The 14,722-nt window shown below is 28.4% G+C and overlaps 1 protein-coding gene across 2 annotated transcripts; it reads left to right on the top strand.

Annotated features, from left to right (window-relative positions):
- The first annotated feature begins 11,175 nt into the window (after nt 1–11,175).
- Nucleotides 11,176–13,300, top strand: LOC123292196 (cholinesterase). 2 transcript variants are annotated; one of them, XM_044872761.1, is made up of 3 exons: nt 11,176–11,415; nt 11,478–11,668; nt 11,740–13,300. In XM_044872761.1, the coding sequence occupies exons 1-3, from the start codon at nt 11,231–11,233 to the stop codon at nt 13,206–13,208; spliced, it is 1,845 nt and encodes a 614-aa protein (XP_044728696.1). In that variant the 5' UTR covers nt 11,176–11,230; the 3' UTR covers nt 13,209–13,300. The 2 variants fall into 2 exon arrangements, with proteins under 2 accessions (XP_044728696.1, XP_044728695.1); XM_044872760.1 differs by having other exon boundaries at nt 11,725–13,300.
- The last annotated feature ends 1,422 nt before the right edge of the window (nt 13,301–14,722 follow it).

Below are 14,722 nucleotides of genomic sequence, written 5' to 3'. Positions count from 1 at the left end.
ATTATTTTCGGCTTAAATTTTTTAATCGAATCAACAAATTCTTTAAACTTTCAGTAAAACACACAAGTTTTTTAAACCAAGTTCAATCTGGTTTCATACGTACATTTATGATCTAAAATCATTTAGTCTTGGGTCAGTAAATCAATTTGAATATGCTAGAGAGCTACTTTTAGGTGTCTAATTGTTATCACTTATCTCGTATCACCTATGCCACCTCGTTTTCGATTAGGATTAAAATAAAAATAATTATAGCCACAGAAATTGTTTTTTTACAAAATCATAGATTGGAAAAGCCAATACGTTTGACTTTCTTAATAAATATTGTATCCTCCTTCTTTCGGATATAACATTTCAGTTTCTTACATTTTTCGAAAATCAATTTGAATGTAGGAGTTAAAAAAAAGTGAATAGAGGAGCGAGAATACGTTATTTTTATTTACATTTGATCCCAACTATATGCGCCTATTTTAATGCTTTATACGGTTATCAATAAAATGATAACCGGAGACCTCACTGCGGTTTAATTAAAAATAAATGAATTAAAATGAAACAATTTTATTTTAATTCATAAAAAAAAACTTAAAAACCTCAAATTATTAATGTAATTATTGATATTCTATCCATCTTTGAATGCTGTTTTCAGTAAACTATGCATTTCTTTAGTAATGCCACTGATTTTCATTTAATATGTATTCTGAAAAATACCTTGAACTATATTACATTATTTTTTTATTTTTATTTTTTTCAATGAACTTGACATAACAATAATTTGTTTAAAATATTGAATTTTTTAATTTAAAATTACAGACGTAAATAATTTAAGTAATTTTTGAAACTATAAATGTTTAAAAATTGCTCATCATCATTGTTTAAAAGGAAAAAAATTTATTGCATTGGAGATAATAAAAAATAGAAAATGTCTCATTCAAGAAAGAGGTCTGCATTATAGTCCGTAAGCCCACGCCTATAAAACTTACTTATTACTTCATCGTTGATACTAAAGTCATTTTAGACAACTTCTTTTATAAGAAAATTCTTAGTAGGTTCTTTTTCACGGAGGAAATTATATTTTACGGAATTCTAGGTAGGCTTTTTCTATTTTTTTTGTGGGTTGTCTAACAGAAAGCTGATCGAATAATAAATGGGAAAATCTTTTTGTCTGACGTTCAATAAAACGAGGTTTGTTGACCGGCACTTTAAAAATTGCAATTTTTGTGATGGTCGAGGTCCGTGTTAAGAGCTACCGAGAATTTTCTTACCTAAGAAGTTATCCAACAGGATAACTGTAGCTTATATGTAATTCAAGACTATATTAGATTCCCTGCAATCAATTTCATGAATAGTTCTAGAATGAAAGCATATACAAATTGAATTAATTAATTTACTCAAATCTTGAAAGCCTGAAACACTTCTGGAAGAAATAAATTTCTGTCGATTTATGCTCCAATTTCCTAGATCAATTTTTGTATTATATAAATGTGTATTTCGACTTCCAAGTAGTCATCATCAGTACGAATTAACTAATCGAAATTACTCTTATAAATAACACGGCAGACCGTCACCAGCAATCAGTAACATACGCTTTTTATAAAATTAATTAAGATTAGCTAATGCATACTGATGATGACTACTTGGTAGTCGAAATACGCATTTATATAATACAAAAAAGTTCTCGAGTTCTCATTTATTTATCTTTGATAATACTTATACTTCTGGAAGGATATTTATTATAGATTGATTTCACAGACGGAAATTTTCTATTAATATCCTATTTTTAACTTGTACAATAATTATGAAAACAATTATTATTTAATTAAACGAACTTCGGTTTATTAATCGTACTTAAATGAATGAGATGATTGTCTTTCGACTAAATCAACTTATATGTTTATGTTTTAAGTACATATGCACCATACGCATAATTGTATTAAGTAAATAATAACAAGTGCATATGTACTTAGTCTTACGCACAAAATAACACATTTCATTGTATTTAGTAAAGTATTTATAACTAACCTTTGAAATAACTAAATTTTGGTTGTAAGTAAATTTCGCTAATGAAATCAAATAAAAGACTTACTTTTTTCTTCTCTGGACTTGCTGAGTTAACGCCAGTCACTTCAGAATATTTTGTTTTACATAATGAGAATGATGACTAAATTGTTTTTATGTCTACAGGGGAAAAATTTCTCACTGCATGGGCAGAAAAGTGGTTATTAGAAGTATGCAAAATATAAACATTTAAAACTCCTAATTAAACAGAGAAAGATATAGATTAGTGACGTCATTGCGCGGTGTCACCATAGAGATTACATATAAAACTCTGTTTGGCCTGAAAGAGGCGGACAAAAATCTTTGAATGGTTATAGCTTCTTCATTTTTAATCAATTTCAATTTAACTTCCAAATTTTGTTAGTCTACTCTTATATTTTTATGGATAATTTGGCAAATTCGATATCAGTTAACTGTCGTATTATGTAATTGAATGGAATTTTGAACATTCAAAATCATTAAAAAAGATTTTAATGAAAACGTTGCGTAAATACATTTTAGCGTTGGTCTCATCTTTCACGATTTATGAATAAAAACCTTCCATGGTTTGAACAAAACCTTCTTTATTTTTAAGACCATCATCGACAAACAATTCAGTTCTTCTTCTCCGAAATTATTCGTTCAATCGTCAATTGAACTCTTTTTGAATTTGTATCTAATTTCCAAAACAGCGAAATTTTTCGAAACTCTTGAAACGAGTCCGTATTCACGTGCGGTAAATTGTTTTTGATGAAACTGATTGAAAATTTGGAAAATATTTTTATATAAAAAAGAAAAAATTTTTATTTAAACGAGTCCGTATTCACCGTGCGGTAAATTGTTTTTGATGAAACTGATTGAAAATTTGGAAAATATTTTTATATAAAAAAGAAAAAATTTTTATTTAAGGTTGCTTTTAATGTCTGGGTCATTAGCGACCGCGGAGATTTATACAGTATTAGCATTTACATGTTTAGTTAAAAATGTGGTTGGAATAGATTATAAGTTCTTAAAACAAATATCAGTGGCTACAAAGCTTTAAAGTTCTAAGTTTTCGAGATATTTTTTCTGATGAAAATCATATGTTTTTGTGAATTGCGAGAAATAATATCTATTTCTTAATAATGAGACTTTTTCTGAACTCTTCAAAAGCTACTTTGGGAAATAGTTTTTAGAAATTTTGATAGAATTTTCAATAAGAATGATGCAGGGTCCTAAAACAATATTGGTTTGACAAACAAAAGTTGATCGGTAAAAATTCGAAAATTCGAATTACTATCGAATAAAATAGTTTAAATCATGATTCTAAAATTTTATTGGGATTTTTGCGTAATTTACTTACTGCCCTAATATAATTTATTACATACTTAACTCTGATCTATCAATTAAATCGTTTGTATATTTTAATTATGTAGCAATAAAATAATATTATTGTCTTATAAACATACATAGAGTGGAGCATAAGGCATGTGTTTCTTTAAAATAATTTCAAAAGAAAGAACGTCGTACAGAAAACATCAATGTTTTGTAACTTATTAATATTAACTCTATGAATATTATTCAAATCTAGTATATTATGACTTTGTTCCTTGCAGCACAAATCTTATAGTAAAGCGTAGAAATGCGCATCGTACTCAAAGATCAGCTACATTTTGTTATTTTATAGGTGAAATATAGTGATTATGAAAAATGAATTTAGAGTTTCCCTCTGAATTTTTTTATTTTTATGTCCTCTGAATCATTTTTGTTATTTTTTTAACAGTCAAATTAATAGGTACGATTTTCTTGTTTTTAGGTATAATTCATAAAACTGATTTATAAAACTCATTTATTCCCTTTTTAAACTGAATAGAAATCGAAATTTTTTAAACAGAACTAAAGAAACATTTGAGATTAAGTTCACCTCTTTTACGACAAAAAATGTATTTCGATATAAAGAAATTGGGAAAAGTAAAGTAAAACATACTTTTTCATTCAACGCAGGCTTTTGTTTAGTATAATGGAGTAAAAAGTAAATATAATAATAATGAAAAAGTTTTTCGCTTGGTTGCATCAAAAAATTTAAAGAAATCTAGATTGATTTTTGTCTTTTGGTACGGAACACTGAGAAAAAGATGGTAATAAATAACATCTCTATTTACCAAATGCATACAAGATGCAATTTTTCATAAATTTTTAATGCAACAAAGAAATAAACAAGGCATCAAACAAGTTAGAAGATTCTATATAAAAGTAAAAAGAACAAATATTTTAGTATAGATTTATATTTTATAAAATTATATCTAGACCAATACCACTTGTGCTCATAAACCGAGTGTTTTCTCTCAGTGAAGTAGCATGTATAGATTAAACTTGTGCTGTCTCGCTTATCCTCGCTTTGCACTCAGAAATTTTTATACCCATTCCTTAAATCTTATCCTTCTTTAGCATGGAAGGCGATTCATTAGCTTCGATTTCGAAAGTTAATAAATTCTCTTAAAGAAATTATGTATAGTTTTTAATTAAAATTATTTTTTACTTTTTAGTATATTCTTTTGGAATAGACTCAATTTTTGTATTTGTTTACTTTTTTGTGATGTATTGCCATTTTTACCATTAATAGACATATTTTTCTTTAAATTTAAATAGTCCGGACATTCAATGAAAAAAGATTATTAAAATCGGCTTTCATCTACGAAGAAATCGCATAGCATGCACAAAACAGATGAATTGAGACAAGAATTTCATCATTTTTCGAGATAGTTTAAAGGTAAAAAAAATATTTCAAACAAGTAGCTGTTTCTTTCACGCCAAGCTTCGAAAAAATACGTGCATTAAAATTTTACAGTTAGCTCTTAAACTACTGATATTGTGCCACCTTAAAAAAACACCCGGTTATACCAACAATAAAAAAAAGATTACGTGCATAGTTTGAGAAATGCTGGAGCTAGGAATGACATGGTACGAATGTTAGTCACGCGCAATTTTATCATAAAGCTCTCTTATATATGTTACCGAATTAAAGTAAGAATCGTTAGTTTATAATAAATCTAGTCAGATTGTAAACCGTTGATAGATTTTGAACAAATAATAAGATTTACTATATAACGCTTTTATTTTCCTAGGATAGTTTTAAACTAACAATGGCTAACTGTAAGTTTACAATTTAACGATTTTTAGCCGGTGGTTTATAAACGAACAAGCACCATCGTCCAATCACTGCTTAGGCCATTAAAGTCACTTAGGATATTTAGCGATAAATGACTTCCACGCGATCAAATTAATCGTTCAACGAAGACTTATGGCGATGTGTAAGCTATTTTGTGTTTCGTAGCAAAAATATTAATTTTGCTGCTTATGATCTATGGTACGACAAATTTCAACGTAAAATTTCTTTTTTGTATTTTCGCCAGCTGGTTGTTTTACTCTTGTCATCTGTTGACTTTTAATAATATTATAACACATTTTGACAGGTGTATAATAAATTTTAACGTCAGTTTTTGTTACGATATTCGAATACGTCGTTACGGGTAAAGTGATCCCTTTATATAACTTAAAATGATCCCTATTTTTAATACCCTATGTGTAAAATTATAATAGGTTAAATGATTACCCATGATGTGGTGGGTCATAAATGACTTGATTTAGATGATTCTATCAGTGATTTTTGTTTTCAAACTAATCGTTGATGCAATGTAAAACAACATTTAATATATAAATTAATTATGTAAACTGTTTGATAAAAAATTCAATGGAATCAGTTTACTCACTTATTCTTACAAGGCCAGTAAAACGATTCCTTTTGTGAAACATTGAAGTGTTATAAAAATTTGAACACTTGAATAAAGAAAAATATTTCGACGTTATTTATATCTCAAATAGTTTGGATATAAATTACATTTTCTTAGCAGGATCATTATAGGACACCTTCCTATATCGTTAGTTTACAATCTTCCTAGATTTATTATAACTTAACGATTCTTATAATAATTCGGTGACATAATATATACAATATATGTATACTGGTAAAAGCTCCAATAGTAGAGAAAGCTCTTTTAAAAAATATATACTTTATACTTTTTAATCTAATATTTAATCTGTTTATATTTACACAAGTCAACAACTGGACGTTAGTCGGACGTTGTTAGCGAATTTTTAAAGTTTTTCTAACTACTTTGTTCGATATCTTTTATTGCTTAATCAACAAATATTTGTAAATTTTATTAGTTTTTTTCAAATTTGTAATTTAAAAAAAAAACAATTGTGATTTTATTCTTAACATGTTCCAGTGATAAAAAAGAAATATTTTCTTTGGATTTTTGGATATTTTTGTTTGATTGGTAAGATACAAGCCATATTATAACAGTATCTAAATATGTTGTTTTTAGATTTGGGAAAAAATAAGTTTAAATTATATCAAATTGTGTTATATTTGAAAAAAACAAAAAATAACACATTTTATCAGACATTCAAGAGCTTTTAATTGTGTAATATTTGAAAAATACAAAAAATAAAACATTTTATCAGACATTCAAGAGCTTTTGGCTTGTTGTGGAAATGTGGTTAAATTTTTGTGAAAAATATTTTTTTAATTTAAACAAAAAATCTTAATTTTGCGCAGCACAGAAAATCGAAAAACTCAAAATAACTTATGATTAATTCCTAATAAAAAAGTATTTAAATAATTTATACTAGATTTTTATTGCTCTAGTGGTAAACGAAAATTCTCAAAATTGTTTATTTTGTATTCAAAACTGTGAAATAACACATTTCGCGAATAAAAAAATCTAGGGATTTCATAATTCTATATATTTTAAATGTATATAACTTTTGAATATTTAATATAATATTGGACAAAAAAATTTTATCGATAATATTGTGGGATTCTTACTACTTCGGAGAGTAATTACTGAAGAAATGAATGTTAATTTCTGATATATTAAACTAAAAAAACTTTTTATGGATATCTATGTAAATTTATTTGAAAATTAATTCCAATCTCGCCTATTTCAGTCAGTAAGAATTTATTTTTTTTGAAAAATAATTTATTTATCACATCAATAAAATCAAGAATAAACTATAAAAGGGTCGTTTAATAATATAACGTTTTAATTACAATTGAATGTAAGTAAACATAACTCTTAATTGCGGCCGTAGAATTTTCAGTTTAAGAAGTTTAAAACGTTGCCTATTTGTAGCAAATGAATTACAAAAAAATTCATTAAAAATTAAAATTTAAAACACACGTTCAAAATGAAAAATAATATGCTTCAATTACAAAACCAAAATGAAGTCTTGAAAATAGTTTTAAAACAATTTTTCTTCCCTGCGCCAACACCAATACTTACATTATTTCTCCAAAAATATGCATGTAATCATTTTTTCAAATATTAAAATATAATGTCGATCATAAAAATTAAATTATTTCCATATTCATATTTTTTTTTTTAAAGAAAAACGGTAGGTTTTGACAGATAAAGATCATCGCAGACAAAAAATTTCATTTTAGTATTATCATGTTATTAATTTATTTTCTATGGTCAGTACTACAAAGGAACTGCGAAAAATAAATTATTAAAACAGTTGTTTGACATACAGTTAAAAGTAACAAAATTATATGGCATACACGTAAGGCGCTTTTTGGAAAAACTAATAGTTGTTGAATGAATTACTAGTATAAAAAAAAATGTGTTCATACTTTCACAATTATATTCTTTAATTCTATTCTTTTTTTAGTAGATTCTTTAAAGCTATAAAAATGTTTACTGTAGTTTTTTTCATTGCCTCCTTTATTTAGCCCCAAACAATTGTCCTATTTTTTCCTATACCGTATATCTACATCACTGTAGAAAACAGCTTTTTGACAAAATGGAAATAAGTTGAATAAGTAGTCAGGCCTCTGTAAATAACATTAGTCCAGGGCACTAAATTCACAATCTCGAGCCATTTTTGGGGAGTAAATAAAGTTGGCAATTTAAAAAAATTACAATGATTATTTTTATAGCTTGAAAGAATCTACTAAATCTGTTTTTTTAAATCGTAATGAAATAAAAAAATAAAAGAAGAGATAATAGGGGATAATCCTGATGTCGATTTGGCCTTATTACCCATAAAATGTAAAACTTGATACCATGATAAAATTTAAAAGTGAAAATAAAATTGATTAAAAAACGAAGAAGTTATAAGCAATCAAAGGTTGCCCATCTCTTTTTAGCGAACAAAGTTTTATATGTATTTTCTACGGCGAAATCCACGTATGACGTCACTATTGGATATCTTCCTCTTTGTTTAATTAGGAATTTTAAACGTTCATACCTTCTTGCATACCTACTAGTTAAGATCTTTAAAAACCAATTTCACTTTTCTTTTCGTGAAGTGTAAATTCTTCATCTGAAGTGATAAAAACAAATTTAGTCCGTTCGCCTATTGTGAAAAAGTATGAACACATTTTTTTAACACATCCACTTCGAATTACAACGATTAGGCAGGTGAAAAAATTAGTACTCTTAATTTTCTTTATAAAAAAACTGTAATTTTCCCAATTCTAATGTACAATCCGTTTCAATAGCACAAGATCCGAATTAAGGTCGAACTTCACCCATCTGCTTACCGAATGAAAGTTATTTTTTATGAAATGTAAAATATTTACAAATATTCCTTGAATATTTTGAGTATGTTGAATTTAGTGAGTTGCCTAAAAAAATATGGTCAAGACAACTTTTAATAAAAATATCAAAACTTTGACTGATATTTTGTGGACAATCATATGGCACCGTATTTGCAATAAAATTATCTTTATTTAGATATGGGAGTCAATGAATTAACAGATCAACGTAGTTACTTATTCACAACCTGTATAAATGCGATAATAGTGAACCAAAAGAGGCAGTCAACATAGCTGCTGCATATTCTTTATGGCTTTTATTTTCGAGTAGATCAAAATTCGTTAGATATGCAAGTCAGTGAAAAATTTCAAAAAATTTTACTCTTTATATTTTCACTAAAAGTAGTCTTGACCACGTTTTTTAGGCAACCATTGCAGGGATATTTGTTAACATTTTCTATTTCATAAAAAATAACTTTCATTTGGTAAACAGATGGGTGAAGGTCGATCCTAATTGGGATCTTAGGCTACAAGTTCAAGGCAAAGTACGCCATTTATGAAGTATATCATTTTGTCGTACCTACTTTAAATCGGAATGAGTGTAGACCTGAATGAGAATTATCAGAGTAAGATAGAATCATTGTTTGAATTATTCTCTAGAAGTTGTATGGTTCAGATCGAGTCCCATCTAATTTTTCTCTACATTCAAAAATAAATATAAATTCATAAATGACTGGATACGACTTCTTAAGGTAATACAAGTCTGAGCAAAATCGCAGGCGTTCCGTAGATCTTATATCACTTATAAGGGCCTCTGTTCACAAAGTTGTTACAGCTATTACTGCCTGGTCCTGGCAGTGTGTCACGACTACTGCAGGAGCTGTCACAGTGGTGAGGAGGAGGAGAAAATGTCCCATCTTCTCTGTCACTGCCCAGCTCTTGTCATGAGACGGACCTGGAGTCCGTCGGCGTCAAAGCTCTCCTGCTGTTCTTAAACAGCTCCAAATGGTTCATAGAGTAGTGGCCGGGGAGGGGCCAACCCTTTTTCGGTATCACAGCGGACCCTATGGTCTAACTGTGTCCCACCCCAGGGCAGCCACTCTAACCTAACCTAACCTAACTTCTTAAGGGTTAAAAGATTGGATCTATACATTCCTACATATGTGTTTTTGTGAAGAAATATAAATATAACTAACATATTGTTTATTTAAATTATTTCCTACCAAACGTATTCATGCAATTTGTACATAAATTCAAACTGAATTGAATATAGTAATAAATATATGCAAATTCTATATATTTTCTATATTCGAAGAGCTACCATACATATGGTAGGTACTGCATATATCATTCCTCCACATATCTTAGAAATTAAATCTTTTAATAAAGAAAATTATATTTATTGCTTTCCATTTCTGTAATTTTTAACTGTTATAATCAGTTCTATTGTTAGATTCTTAATGCTAGTGTATATTTTTTCGGAACTAGATATTATTTTCAAAAAATTGTTTAGACGTAGTCTTTAAATAGCCCGAAAACAAGGAGCTATTAAGAATAGTTCTTCTTATTACATACTATAAATACTTTTATCTAATTTCCTCTTGAAGGGTTTTCAACTTTTCTTCATCCTATACTGGCTTTACCTATTAAAAAAGATACGTGCGATTTTTCTAACGAACTGCCAATTTCTTCCCTTATTGATTGCCGAGAATCGAATTGAATTCAATTTAAATATCGATACAGTAAAAAATATTAAAAACATTAGAAAAACGTCAAACATTCCTTGAAATTTAAAGCGAATTCAGAAATGCTTTGAATTTAGTTTTTTTATGCTTTCTATGACTCTAAAAGCTAAAGTTTTTATCTACCAAAATCCGACTTTAATATTAGATGAAGAAAATCTTGGTAATAACTTCTTAAAAAAATATTATTATTTTGATAATTATTTATTATTAATTATTTGTAATTAAAATTAAACAGCGGATGTTAATTTTTTAAAACAATATCTGTATAAATTTTTTATTGAAATCTATTAACTTTTTGAAAATAGGTATTAAGGGGTTTCGATGCCAAACAAGTGTTGCCAAAAAACTGAAATTTTGAGTGACATTTTTTGTTAAAAACACTGACTTTGACAATTAATTTCTCATAAACCGTACAGAAAAGAGCAATTTATTAGAATTTTTATTATACGATTACGATTATAAATATTTCGTTTATTTTTAAAAATTCGATGCTTTGCGATTTTATCATTTCTTCTACGTTTTGAACTCATAGTTCAGAAAAAATTTTTTTTGCGTAAAAAATATTTCCCTTTTTTATTGTGGCCAACTATAATACACGTATAATCTATACATGGTATAAAATAAGTCCTCTTTTAAATCAAGCAACGGATTTTGAAACGGTTCCCGCCATCATATAGACAATTTTTCCGGAAGGTTTATATGTATCCTAAATAAAAGCATCCCAATTATGATTTGAATATTTTAGTTATATTATACCAAATTCTGTTCCTTTTTATTTTAGGGAACTTTTTGTTGCAAAAAGTGATTTAAAATACTAAAACCTAAACCATCAAAGAAAATAAATATCAATTAAAGTAGATGAAACTACAAAATGGCAACTTTCGATACAATTTTTTATGTTACAACCTTAATTTGTATGGTTGCAAGTCAACGCTTAACAGTAACAATACCTGATCAAGGGACAATCATTGGCAAGGATATATCGATGATACGAACTCAACGAATAAATGCATTTTTGGGTATTCCATACGCCCAGCCGCCTCTGGTATCGTTACGGTAGTAATATATTTGTCGGGATTTCTCCGTTCTTATAATATTAATAATCAATCACGTTTTAGATTTTCTCCACCTGATACATCATCGTTACCATCTTGGGGGGGAGTTCGTAATGCTACGGAGTTTATGCCAGGATGTATGCAAACCGAAACGTCATATCAAAAAGATCAAATTGTGTTCTTAAAATTATTCCCAAACGAAAAGTTGGAAATGAGTGAAGATTGTCTGTATTTAAATGTATTCGTACCTTATGGTATGTTGATTTTTTTTGGGGGGTCTTCAAAATATTTAGTTTTATCATATTTACAGGTTTGGTTCCTCCAGAAGGTTTTGCGGTAATGGTTTGGTTACATACTGGAAATTTTAGTGCTGGAAATCCAGCTATATGGAATCCGTATACTTTGGTTTTCAAACAGCGAGTAATTGTGGTTACATTCGCATTTCGATTAAATATTCTTGGATTTTTTACGACTGGAGATGGAGAAGCTCCCGGAAATTTTGGACTTTTAGATCAAGTAGCAGCATTACAATGGGTAAAGAAAAATATTAAATTATTTGGTGGTAATCCAGACAATATTTGTTTATTTGGACACGGATCGGGGGCGGTTAGTGCAAGTCTACATTTACTGTCGACTTATTCTCAAAACTTGTTCCATAAAGCGATTATCATGAGTGGGAATGCATTATTGCCTACGACAATTACGGACCCACAGGCTGATATTCAAAGGGTGTTTAAAGCTATAAATTGGCACTTTGGGTGTGATATTGCTCCCACATCGAAACTAATGCAATGTTTACGATTAGCGAATCCAGAGATTCTAGTAAATTCCATCAGTCCTTTATCGTCATGGGGCCCAATTGTCGATACACTTTTACGGAATACTTCAAAACCTGTAATTGCTGAAGATCCGCGTAATTCATTTGATAATGGTGATTTTATGCAAGTGCCAATTTTAACAGGCTACACGGAAATGGAAAATGCATTTGAATTGGAAGAGCTAGATATTTTTAGTGATGATGGAAATGTAACTCTTGAACAATTTGAAACAGCTGTAGAAAATTTAATTAAAGTTGACATCACTGGAGAGGGAAATACTTCCATTTGCTCCGCAAATAAAGAACATATAATGGATACAGTATTATTTTACTACCGACCTACAATTATGGCTAAAAAAGATTTTGTTCCACAAAAGGTGATAATCGATATGGCAACTGAAAAAATTTATGGCTCTACAACATTTTTACAAGCTGATTTAATCAGTCAATATGTGGACGATGTTTATGTGTATCGGTTCGATCATAAAGTAAAAACTGAAGTCGCTTTGGAAGATTATCCAAGCTGGGTAACAGCGCCACATTATTTTGATTTAATATACATATGGGGCTTACCATATTGGTCAAATAAATTAGATTGGGATTCTGGTGATAAATTAACTTCTGATATTTTAATGAATTTGTGGACTAATTTTGCAAAATCATCAAATCCTACAAAAAGTAGTATCTATCCAATTAAATGGGATAAGTTCTCTTCAAGTAATCCAAAAATGTTAATTATTGATCGATATTTTAATATGTCTGATGAAACTCGAGTTGATTATAAAGCATTTGAATTTTGGAATGATTATTTTCCGAAAGTTGTGAAAACTGATTCAGGATGTTGTAATGCTAGCGCATACAACAATTTTGCTTCAGCAAATGTGGACATGCCACCCAAATATGTGCTTCTATTTTGTACGATTCATATTTTATTGTATTATTTACAAAAACTCATTTTACAAAGTTATGAATCCTAAATCAATTCTAAACAAATATATTCTCCTCTATTTTGAAATAAAAATTTTTCTAAATAGATAAATCTATTTTTGACAAATGTTTGCCCCCTCCCCCCAATTTGAATATAATTAAACATTTCTGATCTTCCAAAAAATATAGTTTGGCAAATTTATATTTTTCCCGTTTATAGAATAATTAAAATTTGACTTACAAAAACTCTAGGTGTTGTAGCAAGTTTGCACGTAGCAGATATTTAGAAAAATTTCGAAGTCAATTAAAGATTCTATTTTTTCATTCCTATATATACAAAAATATTTGTAGAAACACTGTATGGTCCAATTCTCAATCGAAATTTCTTGAGAAATTCTGTGATACCTACCAGTTAAATTAAAAAAGAAAATTACCAAAGAAAAGTATTTTTCCTTCGATTAGAATATTTTTTCAAATGCTTTAATCTGATATTAAAATTCGATTAAGTGCGAATCGAACTCGCTTGTTAAGGGTTTAGTACAGTATATACGGCACACAGTACACAATTAACTTTGAACACACTACCGTTCAAAAGTTTGAATACATGAAAAATGATTTTTTTTTTTTTTATAACTTTTTTTTGGGAATATGCAATAATAAACGAAACTGTTTTCAAGTGACAGACGTTCTTCATCCTCACCTAATAAGAAAAGAAATATCCAATTTGTAGCCGTCTTGAGATAAACTTTTTCATGATGTTGCCAGGCTCTTTAACCATTTATTAAATAAAAATTGTTCACCGAACATTTTTCGTAATTAAAACTTGAGGGCAGCCGGCCTGTTTCTAAAAGAGAACGATTTAAGATTTTATTCGACTACCTATACAGTTTTCCTGTCCAATTCAATTTTACGGTACTTAGCCCTAAAGTAAAAAAATATAAAAATCCTTTGTATCATCAATAAGGTAGTTGAATTGGTTATTCCAGGTTTAGACAAAATTTTTATATTTTTTTTAAAAGGCGTTATCAGATCAAATTTTGTAATTAATTAAGTAATATTACTTTTGAAAAAAATTTGTAAAATATTAAAAATTTAATTTTAGAAAAATTAATATAATTTAAAGTTAATTAATTGTAGATTAAAATATTTGTAATAAATACAATAAATTAAAGAATTATTCTTTTTCTTTACAATATTTTTATTACAGAAAATGCAATCATCTGTATCATCAATCAAGGTAGTTGAATTGGTTATTTTATTGCACGAATCCAGAAAATTAAGGAGCAATGAACTTTTCATGAATATACGGGGTGTTCCAAACCACCCGTCCAGGCTGATTATTCTGAATAGTTTTCAAAAAAAATTGAAACGAAAAAACACGTATCAAATATTTTTTGAAACTCTATCTAACCATACCAAAACACCCTCCACCCTCAACCCCTGTTAGGGGTAGGGGGTGTAACTTGAAAAAATCAAATGGAAACCCCTATTTTTTTCTACAGATTTGGATTCTTCAGAAGAAAAGACAAACATTTTGTCTAAGAGGTTTCCATTTGATTTTTTC

The sequence above is a fragment of the Chrysoperla carnea genome, chromosome 2 (assembly GCF_905475395.1).
Source record: "Chrysoperla carnea chromosome 2, inChrCarn1.1, whole genome shotgun sequence".
Classification (NCBI taxonomy): Eukaryota; Metazoa; Arthropoda; class Insecta; order Neuroptera; family Chrysopidae; genus Chrysoperla; species Chrysoperla carnea.
The sequence above is the reverse complement of the archived record's forward strand: the minus strand, read 5'-3'. Positions and strand labels throughout refer to the sequence as shown.